Source organism: Aedes albopictus, chromosome 2, assembly GCF_035046485.1.
Source record: "Aedes albopictus strain Foshan chromosome 2, AalbF5, whole genome shotgun sequence".
Lineage (NCBI taxonomy): Eukaryota > Metazoa > Arthropoda > Insecta > Diptera > Culicidae > Aedes > Aedes albopictus.
This window is the reverse complement of record NC_085137.1, coordinates 451565018-451583771: the sequence shown is the minus strand read 5'-3', so window position 1 is coordinate 451583771 and position 18754 is coordinate 451565018. Positions and strand designations below refer to the sequence as shown.

At 38.4% G+C, this 18754-nt stretch overlaps 1 protein-coding gene across 3 annotated transcripts in view; it reads left to right on the top strand.

The window, feature by feature from the left end:
- The window catches only part of LOC109398403 (uncharacterized), a 698553-nt gene that overhangs the window by 214616 nt on the left and 465183 nt on the right, over positions 1 to 18754 (top strand). For 2 of the 3 annotated variants that reach the window (XM_062853887.1, XM_062853888.1), the window contains exons 4-6: positions 504 to 1046; positions 12682 to 12888; positions 13035 to 13186. In XM_062853887.1, the coding sequence (XP_062709871.1) occupies positions 504 to 1046; positions 12682 to 12888; positions 13035 to 13186 (902 nt within the window). The remainder of the gene's footprint in view (positions 1 to 503; positions 1047 to 12681; positions 12889 to 13034; positions 13187 to 18754) is intronic. The other variant, XM_062853889.1, reaches the window with a different exon arrangement.

Here is an 18754-nt window from a genome sequence, read left to right as displayed (position 1 = left end):
TTGTTTAGTTATGAGAAACAGTGGCTTTAACATAAAAATAGGAACTTTTTGGAGACGAAGGCCTTAGAGGTAACGTCTGACCAAGTCTCCAAAAAGTGGCTTGACCGGCCAGAAAACGAATCCGGCACTCTCAGCATGGTCCTGCTGAATTCCCACTCGCTTACCGCTTCGGCTGTTTTTCCTAATTTGCATATGAGGCACGTATGAAGAAAGTGTGTAAGTGTAGGTATATCTTTTTACTCAGATTTTGTGAAACAAAAAAAAAAATGAAATGCATAGGCAATTGTATGCATTTATTTATTTTTTATTTTTTTATTTCTATATATTGCGGGTCTCCTTGTACGTGCTTCATACTGTATGCCTTTTTATTTTCTGAATCAGCCAAATAACGCATTTTTTATGTCCATCATGTCCTTCTCCAGTCAATACTGACCGCTCACTGACAACAACTCTGTTTACATCCAGGATTAATTGAATTTTCCTGTATCCTCTCCCTCCCACAGGCGTCTGGTCCCCGCACAACCGCTCGACCGAAATTCTCACCAAGGCAGAACTAGCCGAACGGAGCAAAGACTCCGGCAAGGAACCGCTCCAGCCCGTTTGGACACCCCGCAGCGCCCCACCATCCCCGGTCAGCGAGCGGCGTGAGTTCCGCCCAATCGGATTCGAATCTCCCACTCCGACGCGCCGGAACCTAGCACCACCCTCATCGGCGTCGTCGCGTGCCGAAACACCACAAGTGCCTGCTCCCTGGAACACAGCGTCCGGTTACGACCGACCGGTTGAGTTCAGTGCCACTCCGCCCACAACAGCCACCACAGCAGTCCGCTCCTCAACCGAGGCTGCGGCAGCGGCGTCTTCCGAGAGCAGTTCCCGGAGGCAGCTGCACCAACTGCAAAACTCCAACTCATTGCCCACCATCGGACCACGGGACCACACTCCGGCACCAGCGCCGCCGTCGCACACGGTCCGGTTTGCACCGCACGTCAAACCGGTGCCGGCCAGTCCGGTCAGTCCGACCATCAATACGATACTCAAGTCCAAGGGTGAGTTTCTGTTTTTTTTTTTCTTTCCTGGTCGATTGTTTGGAAAAGGATGGTTTTGGGTTTTCCGGCACGATCTCACGTTTTACCTATCTCTCGCTCCTCTCGTTTTGGTTTCGGGATGCAAAAATCGGTGAATGGCACAATAAGGCACCGCAATTGAGGCTATTTCTGGAAGTGGAATTAAGGGCTATGTTTCTCTTGAATATTTTCGTTTTTCGCACATTCAGGTCAGTGGGGGCACGTATATCAGATATGCGTGCTGAGATAAGTTTGTTGGTTACGGATTCGTAACGCAAAATATTACATTGTTTCAGATGCTATTGAAACAGTCCAAATCAATTAGTTAGATAGTTTTTGCACCAAGTAATGTTTTGTATTTTACCAATTGAGTTGATTATATCTGCACACACAAAATCACTTTCTTAGTCAAAGCACTTGCAACAAAACGTACTAGAAATCCAAATACATTAACTAATGCCTAGTTGTGTAAGTTACCAGCTTGACCTCGATCGACATATTGACTGCCGTGTGCAGCATAGTTGTCCCATGTTAATAGGGATTCCCATAGAACATGGGACAACTATGCTGCACACGGCAGTTGAGTGCAATACAAGAAGGAAAAAAGAAATCATACCTTGAATTATTCAAATTGTAATCTAAATTTGAACCATTTGGAATGGAAGCCTGTTTTTTGCACCTGTAATAAATGTCCATGGAAAATCAAAAAGTGTTTAATAAAGAATGAACATATCTTTCATGAAAATTTGCATTGTTACCCACAAATAATTAAAAAGGTTTCATACTTCCTGAGATTCTGGGCGTTTAAAGGGGGTCTCAATGGCGTCTCAGGGTGTCTTTGAAGCACTTCAGGGGCTCTCAAAGGCGTTTTGGAGGGTCCTACGTCCGTTTCAGGAAGCATCAGAGTATTTTTGCCGGGTTTCAAAAACGTTACAGAGTCGTTTTTATAAATTTCGGAGAGTCTCGTGTGTTACATTGGGTCCGTGGGAATTTTTAGGAATTTCGGAGTCACTTTAGGAAGTTTCAGAGGATGTTCACAAACCCCATTAACAAAAGACTCCTTGTAACGCCCTTGAAATGCCTTAACACGCCCTTGAAACCTCTACAATCCCATTGAAATATCCCTGAAATCCTCGTAATCCATTGGAAATACCCCTGAAACCCCTTGTATTGAAGGCTTTTCCTGAAACGACCTGATACAACCCAAACTTGAAATGCCACAAAACCTCCGTAATACCATTGGAACGCCCTTAAAATGTCCACGAAACCCCTAGGAATGCCTAGAAAACGATCCTAAACCCCCTTAAGGGGTTATACAGCGTGTTAGGTTCTTGAGTGCAAACTTTTTAAAGGGTGATAGAGGACCATAAAAGGTGAAAAAAATGTTCTACGGATATGATCAAATCTCAACCGTTACGTAGTTATTGAACTTCCCATGTTTTTGACTCTTATTGCCTTAACTGACCATATCTTGAAAGTGGTCAAACTTGTCGCAGTTTTTTTACCCTTATTCGAAAGATTATTGAATTTTCTATCAAATGGCATCTTTGAATCGATTGGTTTAGTTAAATAACTAAATTTACTAAGGCAAATAGCTCAAAAGTAGTGTGTTTTGATTTGTTTTTGTCAATTATCTTTGAAACACGCGTAATAAATTAAAATTCTTTCATTGGCAAAGATATGGCCCCTGTTTCACTCTACAATTCGTTCTTTGACATCAAACTTCTAGGTCTTATCGTTTTCTTGCAATTTAGATTTAAATGTGCAGCACAGTGCGCAAAAAAGTACTTTCCTTGACAATTGCAAATTTATGATCTGAATTGCGATGTTTAAATCAAAATTGCAAGAAAACGATAAGAGATAAAAGTTTGATGTCAAAGAACGAATTGTAGAGTGAAACATGGGCCACAAATTTGCCCAAAAAGAAATTTTAATTTATTACGCATTTTTTCAAAGATAATTGACAAAAACAAATTAAAACACACTACTTTTAAGCTTTTTGTTCTAGAAAACTTAGTTATTTAACTAAACCAATTGATTCAAAGATGCCATTTGAAAGAAAATTCAATAATCTTTCGAATAAGGGTAAAAAAACTGCGATAAGTTTGACCACTTTCAAGATATGGCCAGTTAAGGCAATAAGAGTCAAAAACATGGGAAGTTTAATAACTACGTAACGGTTGAGATTTGACCATATGCGTAGAACAATTGTTTTCTCGATTTATGGTCCTCTATCACACTCACGAACCTAACACCCTGTATATGTTGAGGTCGAGCACAAAATTGATTTTTTTTTATTCTAAGTGTGGGTTCTTAAGAATGCTGTGCAAAATTTTCATAGAGATCGAAGCAGTAGAAGCAACGATATAGCGTTTTGCGCCTCGCACGTATTGCAAGCTTTAAACGCGATTATCTCGGAATTATGTTTTCCAAAAACGTCGATGCGATGACTACGATTGCGGAAACAGTTCTCAAACGATTTCAACCAAATTTTTTTTAGTGTTTGCTATTTATGTGTCGTGTCCTTTAAACCTGTGTCTGAAATGCCTTAAAACCTCTTGTAACGCCCATTACAAGCTCCTGAGACACCTCCCCCCTAATCGCCCTTAAAAACCCCCTTAACATTTTCGAAACGCCCCTGGAATCCCCGTAATCTTAATAAAACGCTAACAAATCCTGACGGAACGCTTTTAAAGACTCCTGAAATCCCCTGAAATGCCGCTGAAGCTCCTTGGATTGGATCCCGTTTGTTTCTGCTTTCTGGGAACATCCTGAAAACCCCCTTGGGTCCATCTATAATTATGAAGCAGATTTTTAATATGTTATTGGTTTTTTTAATTGCTTGAACAATATGAAAGCTGCAGTCACCTGGAACGCCCCTGAAATCTGTTGAAAATGGCATCCCTTGAACGCCACTGAAACCCTTTGTAACATACCTGATACACTCTGGGACATTTTTGAAACTCATTGAAACCCCCTAAGACACCCCTAAAATACGCTTGAGCGCAACTGAAACCTCTTAGAACACCCCTGAAACCCCTAAAACGCCCCTGAAATCCCATGGAACATCCCTATAACGCCCTTGAAACCTCCTGAAAGCCCTTCAAACTCTATAGAACACTCTGAAACCCCGTGAAACCCCCTGTCAATCACCTGGAACCCTCTTGAACGCCCCTAAAATCCCCTGTAATGTTCCTGTAATACCCCTGAAACCCCAGGATTGCCCATAAAACTCCTTGAAAACCACTACTGTAACGCCACTGAAACTCCGGAACGCCCCTTAAATCCATTGGAAACCCTGGGAACGCACATGAAACCCTCTAAACCGCCTTGAAACACCCCTAAAAAAATGTCCATAAGTTACGTCACGCAAAAATTTCCCATTTTCAACCCCCTCTCCCCCCTATGTAATACTTTTTGTTTGAGACCTCTAAAATTTTTGTATGGGTTGTCACGCTTCGCTGACACCCCTCCCCCCTCAAAGGGGTGATGTAATTTATGAACGTTACCTAAACTCCATGAACACTCCTAGAACGGCTCTGAAATTCCTGAAACATGTTTGAAACCCCTGGAAAATGCCTGTAATCCCTTTAAATCCCCTGTACCGCTCATGAAACCTCATGTAACGCCCCTAAAACATCCTAAAATGCTCATGAACCCCCTGGAAGCCCATGAAGTCTTCTGGAACGCCCCTGGAAACCCTAGGAATACCCCTTGGAAACTCCTTGAACGCACTAAAACCCCTTTGAAATCCTTGGAACGACCATGAAACTCTCTGTAACGCCCTTGGACAGTCCTGAAACTTCTTGAAAACACCTGAAACGTCCCTTAAATCTTCTAGATCAGCGTTTCTCAAAGTATGGGTCGCGTCCCACTGGTGGGTCGTGGGCTGATTTTTGGTGGGTCGCGAAGGCTTGGATGATATTTTAATAAATGTCCTAAAATAAACTAATGTCAAATGATATTGCTAGCAATTTCCATAAATTTGTACTCCCTTGGAGAATCGGCAGAGTGATTTCTAGAAATTTGGCTTCTCGTCAATTCTATTCAAAATTTTAAGTCTGGAGTATATTGAATATTGCAACTAGGGTCTGCGTTCTGAAACTATGAGTTTTCAATCAGAAGGATTAAAATTGGGGTAAAATTTTAGATTTCACTTGTGTTTTGTAAGAAAAATGTGTTCAAGTTAATGCTAGGAGTTGGCTTTTTCAATTATATTTACACGGCAAGATCGACAGTTAAAACATAAAAAAAAAATGTAAATACAATAATGTACAAACATTTTCCAAACTTCGACAAGAAATCTTACCTTTACCGAACTTCAGTAAAACTAAACTTCGTTAAACTTTTGCTGAATGTCAATGATCTTTAATTTCCGGAAATCAGAACAGCTAACAAGTTATTTCAATAAAAAATAGAAATAAAATAAGTTTGTATGGAGGTTATGACTAAGCATTTCAAGAGGATTCATCTGACTATCCAGCAGTACTATAATTCTAAAAACTCTACTTGATGTTCACCCACTCGATGTTAATAATTATAGCATTTACAATGCGATCTCTCATTGAAATAGATTTGAAAGTTCTGCAGAAGCTTGAAATTGCCATTATATTTTTAAAGATTTTAAAGAACTTGTATTCTTGTTATTTCTAGAATAAATAAGAAAATATCTAAAACCTTTTATGTAGTGTTGCATCGAGCCAGGCTGGTTAAACAACTTTGTACCATGGAAACTTATTTCCATTTTTTAGACTAAGAGTGCTTCGGACACCTTAGCCTTACTTAGAAATAAAAACAAAAACAAAAAGAGCACTATAAATTAAAAAAAAAAATAACTTGAATGTTACGTAATGTAGGTTTATCAAAACCTATGCAAGTGAGAAATTGTTTTTATTTGAAGAGACTGCCCAAAATTGTGAAAAATGATGTTTTTTTAGAAAAAAAGTACTGATGAATCGCCAAATTTTATAAAAATTAAAAGTGGGTCGCAAGCTGAAAAAGTTTGTGAACCCCTGTTCTGGATCGTTTCTGAAACTTGTTAGAACATCCCTGATGCCCCTGGAATGCCACTGAAATACCACTGAAACCTCCTGAAACTTTCTGAGGCCCAATGAGCCATTGCTCTGAAACCCGTTGAAAATCTCTGATTGCCCCTGGTTTCACTAGTAAACCTTTAGAACGTCCCTAAAATCCCTTGGAACATCCGTGTAACGTACATGAAACACATTGGAAAATAACTTGTTGAGCATCATTTTTATTTTCTAACATCACGTAAAACATAAGTTTATTTAAATTTTTAGTTTTTCTTGTTTTAATTAAAAAAATTAAACCTTAGGGTCCGATAACCTTTTAACTGTTTACCCATTTTAAACCTTTCAGCATGTTTTTGTAGACAAAAATGTTCCTAGTTCAACGCACGACTCGTGTAGACGCGACCTTTTTCAATTCAAATGGAATTTAGCTCATGTATGAACTTCTATCTGAGAATGTGTATTGTATCTTGAAATATTCTTCACCTAACTTTTGAAAGGGGCGTATGAAAAAAACGTATTTTTTTCTTCAAAAAACTAAAGTGCGAAAATGGTTTGTTAACTTCAAATAATGTCTTCAAAGATATTTGAAAATATTTGAAGGACTTTTGAAAAAAAAAATCACTGAGAGTAACATTCATCGTGGATCTATGATAAATGTCATACAACATCAATTTTCCAAAAACCTTATTCTCTGATTTTTTTTATTAATGTTAGGTAGAAAGCTGGCTTCCAGCCTCAAAATTGGCCACATAACCCAGGATTGTTAAATGCTTCTAACGGTTTTTGTCGACTTTTTTTATTTATTTATTCATTTATTTATTACGATTATTTTTTTAACAATCAAAAAGAAACAATTTCTGAGATTTTTAAACCATAAAAACTAGGAAACCAATGAAAAAACTAGGTTTTTTCCCAACTTTACTAAAGTACATGATAGAAAATTAAAAAAATAAATAAATAAAAAATTAGAAAAATTTGCGCCCTGGTAAATGTTATTTAAGACGGTCTGAAAATTCACATATCTGTGGAACAATTGATTTTTTTTTGTCTGTATTAACGAGATTTTTAGCCCTAGGTTAGTTCATCGTCTGACCCACGCTTTACTTCACTTCCGAAGAAGGAACCCACATTTTGAGAGTTTGTTGGGAGTGGGATTCAAATCCAGGTCCTCGGCGTGATAGTAAAGTGTGCTAACCATCACACCAGGTCCGCTCCCCTCAATTGGAACAATTGATCTTTTTTGATGAAAAACTGTAAATTTGTAAAAAAAATCACTCCATATATTTTCTTAATTATTTTTATGGTTGGGTGTAGGAAAAAATATGTCTCTCACTTGTAGTTCTTTTTGGGCACAAACGCGGATTTGTTGTGGCTTGGCATCTAAGCCGAAAGAGAGATGGTTTGTAAAAAAGGAATGAACCCGAAAATTGGCTTTCTATTCCGCAGAATCATTACCTGTTCTGTGGCTTAGTTGGTTGAAGCGCCGGTCTAGCGAATATGGAGTCGTGGGTTCGAATGCCACCAGAACGCATTTTTTTTCAAAAATTCATCTCTCAATTTGTCAATTATCAAAATTCTGTGCCTTCTAACTTTTAACAATATTTTTTTTCTGTATGTTTATGACATATCAGCAAATCTGGTAAATACCAGTAAAGGGCAGCATATATCAGTGTACCAAAATTGCATGTTAGGATATAACTTTATTCACAATCACTGATCACTGAAGTTTTTCCTGTACACTTCAGGCTATTTTTTATTACTCTTGGTTACACCACAGATAAACAGACGTCACACTCTTTTCGCATCTCATCGATTACCTTTTTAACGGTTGATTCAAATATTCGGTAGTTGGTCAATTGACCAGTCACGGCGCTGGCATCGTTTTTCCTCCTGTTTGACGTTTGCTCACTAACGCCATCTAGTGGTACTTGTCCAAACACGGCATGATAAGCATTGGGCGGTTACGATTTCGTAACGGTGAATTTTAATATAATTGGTTCCAAGTGTTACGTCTGTTTCTATGTGGTTACACAGTTCACGTAAAATTTGACGAAGGGAAGAAAAGCGTGAATCCCGATATAAACTAGGCTCATTTCACTCAATTCAGTATAATTTCAATTCAGTAAGATTTTAAGAAATTTACATAGAGTTGTCGAACTAATGTGGTAAATTGTTATCAGATTCCAATGTAAATTGCGAACAAAAATTCTTCTCTAAAAATGTTCTGAAGCTGGATAATTTTCACATCATTTCAACATCCAAAAAGATAAGATTTCCCGCTAGTTTTTCCTCTGCCTGTCGGCACACAAAAACTTTTCGCTTGCCCAAGAAACAAACGAAGAAAAGGTGTGCAAACCTTATCTCCCTGGGTTTCCCGACACAAGTGTTTGAGTTTCCCATCAAAACCCTCCACCCCCGGACAGGGCAGTCCCCCCTGCCCCCACGAATCCCCGCACAAAGGAAACAATTCGCATCATTCCGGAGCAGGATGTCAAGAACGGACGGACGGACGGGGCAAACCACCTCTCAAACAAATTATTTTAAGAATGTTTAGTTTCCGTCCTACTTTTCCGGAGCAGCTCCTTTCGTCGTTCACCGGAAAAGCAAACACACTCACACTTAGTAACGTTTTCCGCTTTTTCGCCCCTCCGCGTCCGACGTCCGCCCATCCATCCGGTTCCGTTTCTTTGCACGTGGAAAACTGGAAGCCAATCCTGAGAAAGGCTAAGAAAAAGTTCTACCTTATCCCGCACTGCCGCCGATACGATGGTCGTCCTTCTAACTAAACTGCTAGTTCGAATGTAGTTTGGTTAAGGAAAGAAGCTGGCGCTTCTTGAAATAGTCACGTATCCGAGAGCTTCAAACTTCTCGAGAAGACGTGTGTGCGAGGCTGAGGTATGTGCCAAATGTGTGCGGAAATGGGAAGCTTATCACAATGTCGAATTTTGTCCAGTTGCTTGGTTTCTTTCCTGGAGCTAAAAAGGAATACATAGTTTCTTGTGTTTTAGCCACATGACTAGACTGCCACAAGATGCCTTGGCAGGTTGATGATGAGAAAAGTTAGTGCCGTTCAGTTTTGGAGGATTGAGTTTAACTTTTTCAATTTCGAACAAAAAATTCTGGTTTCAGATTTTCAACTGGCAAAGCAAACCTAACATATACCCAACAGTTACCCGGTGGGGGTCCAACAATAGTACAACATTTGATAAAATTTGACCCCACTTTGACCCGGCATCCGATAGTTTTGCTGTCTTGTGGGGTTTTCCCTGATTTTTCGGGTTTTGTGCCCAACTAGTGACAAAGTGAGTGACAATTCATTCAAATGACAAGGAATCGCTTCTCATTTGAAGAGAGCTTTGGTTGACTGAAATTGTTTTAAGCATGTCTAGAAGCATTTATTTGTTGATTACTGTTCACATAAATAGGATGAACTTTTGATACAGTGTTCCAAGGGATTCAGGGAGATTTCAAGAAAGTTTCAGAGAATTTTCAGAAGGGTTTCAAGCTGTTTCAAGGTTTCAGGTGATCAGGGATTCATCCTCTGGGACGCCCATGAAACCACCTTACCGCGAAACTCCTTGGAACTTCCCTGGGACTTCCTTAAAGGCCTTGGAGCCCCTCAGAAACTCCTAGATCGCTCCTGAAACCCCTGGAACCATCCTTAAACGCCTTTAAAAGCCCCTGGAACACTCCTGGAACCTCCTTAACTCTCTGGAATGCCCCTGAAAACCCTTGAAACACTGCTGATACCGCCTGGAACGCCCCAAAATCCCCTGAGACCCCATCAACCGTCTGAATATCTCTGGTACACCCCAAGAACGCACTCAAACCCCATTGAAAAAACCCCTGGTAACATTCCTGAAGCCCTTTGGAACACCCTTGCATATCCCTGGAACATCACTGAAAGCCCTTGAAATGCTCGCTTAGATAAAGTGAAAAATATCAGGCAGCCATGCTAGTGTCCAACAATATGATCATGGATGCATAATGTAATGTAAAAGTGCAAATGATATTCTTCCAGTTATGGTTTAAACTCGGTATCTGTGTCCGGTTTGCTAGTAAAGCTTATTTCGTAACCGCAATTTCTCCAGGATTTGCAGCTGTGATTCACCCAGCAGTTGCTCCAAGCTTTTTCACGGATATTTCGAAACTCTTTCGGGAATGCCTTCTAGGATCCTTCTCGAGAACATGTGCTGTTCCTTGTGGATCCTTGTGACACCTCAAGGGATTCCTCCATGGATTCCTCTATGAGTTCCTCTCAGAATTCCTCTAGGAACGTCCGATGGAATTCTTGCAGCAGTTCCTTCTGTGATTTCCTCACGAATTTTTTAAATTATTCTTTGAGGAACTCCTCTTGGAATACCTTCATGCCTGCTGGGGTTCCTCCACCAAATTCTCATAGATTTCCCCACAGATTGCATTAGGAAATTCCCTGGAATAACCTCTTGAAATTCTTGCAACTTGGGATTCCCCTAAGTATTCTTGATCAGATGCTTTCAGCAATGCGTTTTATAATTTACCCATGTATTCCTCTAAAAAATCATCCAGGGATTTTTTCCATGAGTCTTCTTTTTCCAGAATTCCTTTGAGGATTTTCCAGGAATTTCCCTTACAATGCTTACTGAAAATCCTGGAATCCTTCGGAAATTTCTGGTGGATTTTGTCTTCCATGAAGACTTTCTGGGATTCCATAAGCAGTGCATGCTGGAAATCATTAAGGAATTCCTGAAACCCCCCAGGGAAAATAACTGCAAAATATACCATCTGGAAATGCTTGAGAATTCTCAGCATGAATTTCTGGAGGTATCCCACGACGAACTTCTAAGAAATTTCTTGGAGAAATCCCTAAGGGACTCATACGAGTCATTTCTGAAGGAATCATTGGAAAATATCCAGCAGGAATTTCTAGAGTTATCCCATCAGGCATTCCTGGAGGAATTATAAAAGGATTTCTCCAAAGATTTCTCTAGAATCTCCTGGAGTTTTTAAGATTTCTTCAAGGATTCATACTATAATTTCTCCATGAATTTTCGATGAGATTTTTCAAACATTTTCAGCAGGAATATCTCCGAACATTGATCTTAAGAATCCTTCAGAAATTCCTTGGGCATTACCTGAAGGAAACTCTGAAAATATCTTGGAAAATTTCCACCAGAAATGTCTAGAGGAATCTCACTAGCAGATTTAGAGTAACTCCAGCAGGAGTTCTTCAAGAGTATTTTTTGAAAAAAGTCTATGGATGAATCTCTGGAGAGATTATCTTTCATTCCGCCAACATAAATTTTTCACCTTCGGAAAAGCATAATATTGGTCTTAACTTTTTTTGTTTTTCGACGGATTTGAATCAAAATTTCACAACTTCCCGAAAAACTGTTCTAGTTTAGGACCTGGTCCACATGGTTCCGGAGGGCAAAAGGTTTTTGCTACTATAATAATACTACAAGGCACCATAGAAATTACAAAAGTGCTCCATAGAAAAAGAAACCATGTACCAATAAAACAAATATAATTCTCCATAGATAGACAGGAATGTACCATTAAACAGCTGAAATTGTACCGGTAAACCAACAAATTTTCTGACTGAAGTTGACAGATTGAACCAATAAATAATGACATGGTGCTCCATAAACTCATAGGAATGTTCAATAAACAACCAAGAATGTACCCATAGTTTATGCATAGATGCTCCATAGATATATCATTTTTGCTCCATAGAAAAAATAAGATTGCACCATGTGTACATTTCCAAAATTGGGTTGTGAAAAAAAACTGGATATAAGCTTCTTGACCCTCATCATATTGGATGCGATTCGTGATGTTATTTAATTTTTTGTAGGTACCTGCAAAGTTTGAAGAATTTAAATACTTATTAAAGATCGATGTAGAATATCTAAGAAGAAAAGAAACTTCAGCATAACAACTATGCAACCAACAAACTTTTCCGTCACTTGTCGATGAAAGAAGACTGAAACTTTCCACCCATTTACAGCGGAAGAAAACGCCAGCCAAGGAGGAAAAGTTTCCTTACACTTACAAAGACATTATTCATCCGGGGTGTTCGATGAAATTTTACGTCCGTCTTGTCGAAAGAACCCGAAAACCAGGTCGGATAAATTCCAGCCGACCTCCTGCCACTACCCGCAGCTTCCGAAAGTTGTGAATTTCCACAAAAATTCGATTTGCGCCATATCTCGGGTTCAGCACAGGAATTTCCATCCACCTTGTCTGGCTCTCTCTAAAACTTACTCGGTTACAAGTTTCCTGTTGGGTTTCCGCATTGCAGTAATTTCTGGTCCACCCCCTTCTTACCAGAAGGAACTTCTCTATGACCGACCAGCATAGTTAGAAAACTGGAAGCATAACTTCGAAAGCAAGTGAAATTTATGGTCCAGTTCTTCCTCTGGCATCCCGAGCTTTAGAGGCTGCCTTCGCCAATCATCCCACTTCCGCGCAAAACGAGAGAAAAGTGAGAAAAACGTGTGAACTCTATCAAATTCTCGGATCATCCCGCTTCAAGTTTCTTTTTCTTTCCCGTCGTCGAACTTAAAAGGTGATTAATTTTCCATTTCCCGAACCCGTCATAGATGGCAAAGTTAGCCAGCAGGTGAATGCGTTCGAGTCGGGAGGTGCCAGCCAACAGCAGCAGCAGCAGTCCAATGTCTACCAAACTTCATCCAGTCGTACTACAGTCACTCAGCAGCATCACCACCAACACCAACAGCAGCAGCAGCAACATCAGTATCAGCGGACCAGCAGCGGAACCCGGCTGGGAGGAAGAACATCCGAAATAAGTACTTAAATCGACATCCGTGTCGGAAAATAACCATTTTTCGACCGGGGTTTTGTAGCTCACAATCACAATACTATGCACGATTTCCACACGTTTGCGTGTTTTCTTTTTTTTTTTCGTTTTGGCTTTTTCTTTCCCTATAAACAGGTACCCCGATCAAGATCGAGTATCTCAGCGAGCCGGAATCTTCGACGGCGGTGGACAGTGCCCGGTGGGCGGCGATGTCACAGCTGTCGCCCAACAAACTGGACGGAATTGGACCAACAACGCGCGAAGGGATGCCGCTCACACTGAGATCGGTAAGGATTTGTGGCCATTGAATTGCTGTAAGGTTTCCTAGACCATAGACCTGTGTGCTGATTATGAATTTATATGAGAGTGAATGGCTGTCACAATAGCTACCTTTGCAATATAATAACGGAAGTCACTAAATAATACACAAAGCTAAGAATGCTATTCATTGATTGTAGTTACACTTAGTAGCATTTTGACTTCACGCATTCAGGGAATTTAGTGAGCTGTGGAGATATTTCCGGAAACTATCTCTGAGAGAAATCAATAATTTCTTAGATAAATTACTGGAACCGTTCCTGAAAAAAGTTAAAAGAGTATTTGGGAGAATTGCTGAAATAATGTATTGGTCCCTGGAGAAACTTCCGTAGAAATGATTTGGATAAATCCAGAGAGAACTGGACAAAATCCAGAAAAATTACCATGTGAATTTCTGAATCCATTCAAAAGCAATTGATAGGTCACGTAATGACTTGACTGGATATATGTTCTCTTACTAGCTTTCGTGGTCTAAGGGATCAACATGATTGATTAGTTTTATTGTGCCCGACGTTTCATCACTTTACATTTGGCCTTTTTCAAGGGTGGAACTTTGAAAAAGGCCAAATACAAAATGCCGAAACGTCGGGCGGAACAAAACTAACCATTTTGATCACCTTGACTGTTATGAATAGAAACTTTGAGAACTGGACCAACTCCTGAATTTCCGAAAGAAATCTTAAACGAATTTTCGGTAAAAGTTTTGAATGGAGTTTTATAAAAAAAAAATCTCGATGGATATTTGAAGAACAATCCTGAAAATTCTCTTGGGTGGATCCCTAGTAATTCCTGCACGAAGCCGAGGAGAATTTGTGGGAATTCTTGAAGGAGTTCGTAGATAATGCTCAAGTAAATTAGCTGCAAGAATTTTCAGAAGCATTCGCGCATTATTGAAGAAGATTTAGGTATAAACGTATTCCTGGAGAAATCTCTTCATAAATACTGTTAGGACGCAAATGTAGCTGGCTACTCTACACACACTGATTAAGGAGAATAGGTCTATTGAAAAGAAAGGATAATCAGAAGATAGCAAATAGTACTGTGGAGTACAAAGAAATAGTGCTAGAAACAAAACATAGGTTCTTTAAATTCTTGAATTCTAGAAAGTATCGAGTGTAGATGAATCACTGAAGATTGTGAGTTGTAACGTAATTACCAAACTGTGAATAATTCTTAATAAAACATTTCTAGTTTAAGCTGATTATTATAAAAAAACAAACAGTTTTTGATCTGCTCTAAGAACCAGTGCTGGCACTGCAACAAATACCCAGAAGAATTAGTGGAAAAAATATTTGATTTTTGAAAAAAACTCTGTTGTTATTGCTGAAGTTGAATTCTGGATAGAATGTTGCAGACAATCCTAGAATTATTTTTGAAGAGATTCATAGAATTATTTCTTGAACAGTTTCCAGATTAAAAAAAAACTAGTTTTGTAATTCCTAGAAGAATTCCTGGAAATGTTCCCAAAAAATCCGGAACAGTTATTAGAGCAACCAAGATTAATAGCGAGGTAACAACAGACTGGTGGCCCGAGCACAGGAAAATATCAACAGCATAATAGGATATGTTATTTTGACATAATAACTGTATAATAGAATCAGTATTTTATGTTATTATCATATCTTATTATGTATTTATGTTATTATCATATCTTATTATGTAATAAACTTGTCTGTCATAAGCGGCAAAATAACAAAAATCATTAAAAAAATGTTCCTGGAAGATTAACTCAACAACATGTTTTGTTGGATTTAATTACAACTTATCCTTTCGTAACTCGCGCGGTTGACTACCTGCGTCAGCACCACGCTAATGCTGAGTACAAAAAGCGAGATTTTTTCAACGTGTTGTAGAAAATACAACAGCGCGATCGCTCGAGGGTTAATAACAATAAATCTTGCAGTGAATTTGAAAACTTGTTATTGTTGTGTTATAGCTCGTCACATATTTGTACATGTTCAATAATAAGAAAATATCAAGACTTAGTCTACAACAAAGTATATTATTGAAATGTTATTGAGTGGATGAATCTCAATAACTTGATCATCACAAAACAAGATTGCCCAACAAAACATGTTATGTTACTACTTTGATAAGTTAATAATAACAAATTATGATATAAAAACAGACTATGTGATTCTGTTGTTATGAATTTGATATTCTCCTCTGCTCGGGGAGGTTCCTAGAGCTCAGCTTGGAAGACGATACTGCAGAAAATTGTTTAGAAACACCTAGTAAAATTCGTGAATTTCTGGGGGAATATCCGAAATGACAACCGGGGGAATTCCTAATGGATCTTCAGGAAGAAATAATAAAGATTTTTAGCGAAATTCGAAAAAAAACATTCTAAACAAACTTATAGATTAAGCGGAAAATTCTTCAACTGTAGACTTACGGTATGAAGCATGTTGACATCTGATTTGGTCCAGCCGCCATAATTTACCCTGTTAATTTTCAAAAACTTAATGTTTTCTGAAAAATGCATTTTTTTATTTTATTTTTTATTAATTTATATTATTCCAAGTAATATTTAGGTGACCATTTTGTTTTGAAAAGGTTTTGAGAACCATCATAAATCCTAAAACCTTTTATTTTGGTTTTGTTGTGGTTTGAAGAACATCTTCTAGTCTATTTAACTAAAAATGTTACTTGGGATGTTTTATTATTTTTTTTACATTTTTTAAATCTAAGGAGATAAGCTGTTCCATGACAAGTTTAAGATTAAATTCGTGAAAAACAAATAATGGAATTTTTATGGATTATGCGGGTCTAAATTGGATTGAGACGGGCTTGGTGGTCTAGTGGCTACCGCTTCTGATTCGTATGCAGAAGGTCATGGGTTCAATCCCTGGCCCGTCCTTTTCATCCTACTTTGTATCTTTCTATCCACTTTCTCTAGCTCTCTCTTCTCTACATATACAACTCATGTATATTCATATGTTCATAGCCATCGCTAGAACCAGAAACGAATTGAAAAAAGTCGTTTCCCTCCCTTCCAACTTCCACTCACATCACAGTGTATATATGTATAACGCCTATAAGTTATGCAACCAAAGCGTGCTGTGCCGCTTGACCTTATTCAACTTATTCACCACACAATCTATCACGAACACTATAAATAAACCTATCCATGGATCGCATCACCGACCCAACGGTGACTCCCAGATCTCCCATCCTTTCCGTCTAACAAAATACCCCAGTCCGTGCAGGTTGTGGGGACGCAGAGTGCTCTCGGTCTCTAGTAGCAACAACCAGTACACTCTAACATTCCTTTCCCTTCCCAGCTGACTATAAGGACTTGGCCGGCGCCGTTATTGATCAAATATGCATGAGCTGCTAAAAATTGCACTTTGAGAATAAGTGGAATGTCCCAGCCCCTTATTCAGTTGGATCTCAGTGCAACTGGTACCAGTTCAGATCAATCACAGAGGAGCAACCATTGACATGTATAGTCAGAATTGATCGTTGATCGTTTTGATTATGCGGGTCTAAATTGGATTGATACAACCATAACTATAGTAATTATAAAAAAAAAATTAAAAAAAAATTCTATGACGTTTTGGGAAATCACGAAAGCATCGTAAAAAGTAAAAGATAGAGTATAACTTTAAAAAATGTTTTCCAACGTTAAATAACAATATTTTTTGAATATTTCTAAAGGGTTCCTGCATGGACTCCCACAACGCAACGCAAACGTGTAGACCCCAATGCCTTATAAATGGTCAGAGAGGACCATGTGTCTTTTTTCTTATTTTGAGAAAAACGACTTTAAAGTTTACAACTCCGAATATTTTGAGTGTTTCAACTAACTTTTTTGAATTCTTCCCATAAATCATAAAAGCTATTCATCAAAACATCACTCTGTACTGATCGAAAAAAAAGTAAACTTTCCGAGCAAGTGTTAAGTAATTGATTGAAATTTTTTGGCAAACCTACAACCAACTACAATACAAACTCAAGTTTTTACATATTTGATGAAAAATTAGTGCAGAGGAAGGACGACAATCAACAGGAGTGTATGTGAACCGAAAGTTTGAAATTTGATATTTTTTTGGATATTATGCTGAAGACTTGGCTGAAGATAACATTTTTCAATTTTTATGTTCAGTCATGATTGTCATCAAATTATCTATTTAAAAACTTTTGACTAGAGCGTGTGCCGGCTAGCAAATTTTGAACGTATTTCCATAGTTCAATAAGTTTGATAGAATATTGTAGTTACACAGTTCATAATAATTTATTCAGATGACTGGTGTTTTTCAAATATTCGTTCAGTCAGAGTGAGCTAAGTACAATTCTTAAATAACTGGTAAAATAAACTTCTTCTTCAAACTGGTAATGGTACATTCCAATAGGATGCCCAACAGATTATAAATAAACATATTTCGATATGGATAAGATTATGAATAATAGGTAATTTCAACTTGTTTTTCTAAGAGACACATGGTCCACTCTGTCTGCACGTAAAATGCCGCATTATGCTTCAACACAATGATCTGTAAAATACGTTAATTTGTTCTATAATCATTAGAAAATGCGTAAGGAGTCGTACAATTCGGAAATAAATTCCGATTTGATGGTGAATTATTTTACTTCAGACTCTAGTTTAATTTAAAAACATTTCACTAATACTTCACTTTTGCAAAAGAAAATAAAAAATGAATAACTTTTTTAAAGAAAAACTAGAAAGGACGAGCAAATTCCTTTTAATTCTACTACTGTGCTTATCTTCGGACAGATAGGCCTATTTCGTCTGTGACTTACAGACTTCTTCAGTGTCAAGTGACGCTTAGCCCATTGAAACGTCGGGCGTAAGAAAGATATTTTCGTTTCAATCGCTTAACAGACTGAAAGCCGAAAAATCCCCTGTGAATTCGAAGCAGTCGATAGCATCTACGTACTTTAATAGATTCGTGTAGAAATATTTGAATAAATCTATGGAAAATATCCAGCACAAGGGCCCATATAGCCGAGGCGGTAAACGCACGGGTATTCAGCACGACCATGCTGAGGGTGACGGGTTCGATTCCCGGTCGGTCCAGGATCTTTTCGTAAAGGAAATTTCCTTGACTTCCTTGGGCATAGAGTATCTTCGTGCCTGCCACACGATATACGCATGCAAAATGGTCATTGGCAGAGGAAGCTCTCAGTTAATAACTGTGGAAATGCTCATAGAACACTAAGCTGAGAAGCAGGCTTTGTCCCAATGAGGACGTTACGCCAAGAAGAGAGAGAGAGAGAGAGATGTACTGAATAAATTTCTATGGTAACCCATAGAACAATTTCTGTAGCGATAACTTACTGAAAAACTCATGTATGGATCCATTTAGAAATTGATGTAGCAGCTCCTGAAGGAATTCGAGTGCAAATTCATGGAGAATTATTTAATTCTCTTAAATTATTATTTTTAGGAGTTTTTGGTAGTATTCTTTGTGATATTACTGTTGAAATCCTTTGAGAAAAAAATTATATAGGATTTCATTCAAAAAGTATTCCTGGAGCAACCTCTTGAGAAAGAATACATTTAAAAGTTCTTG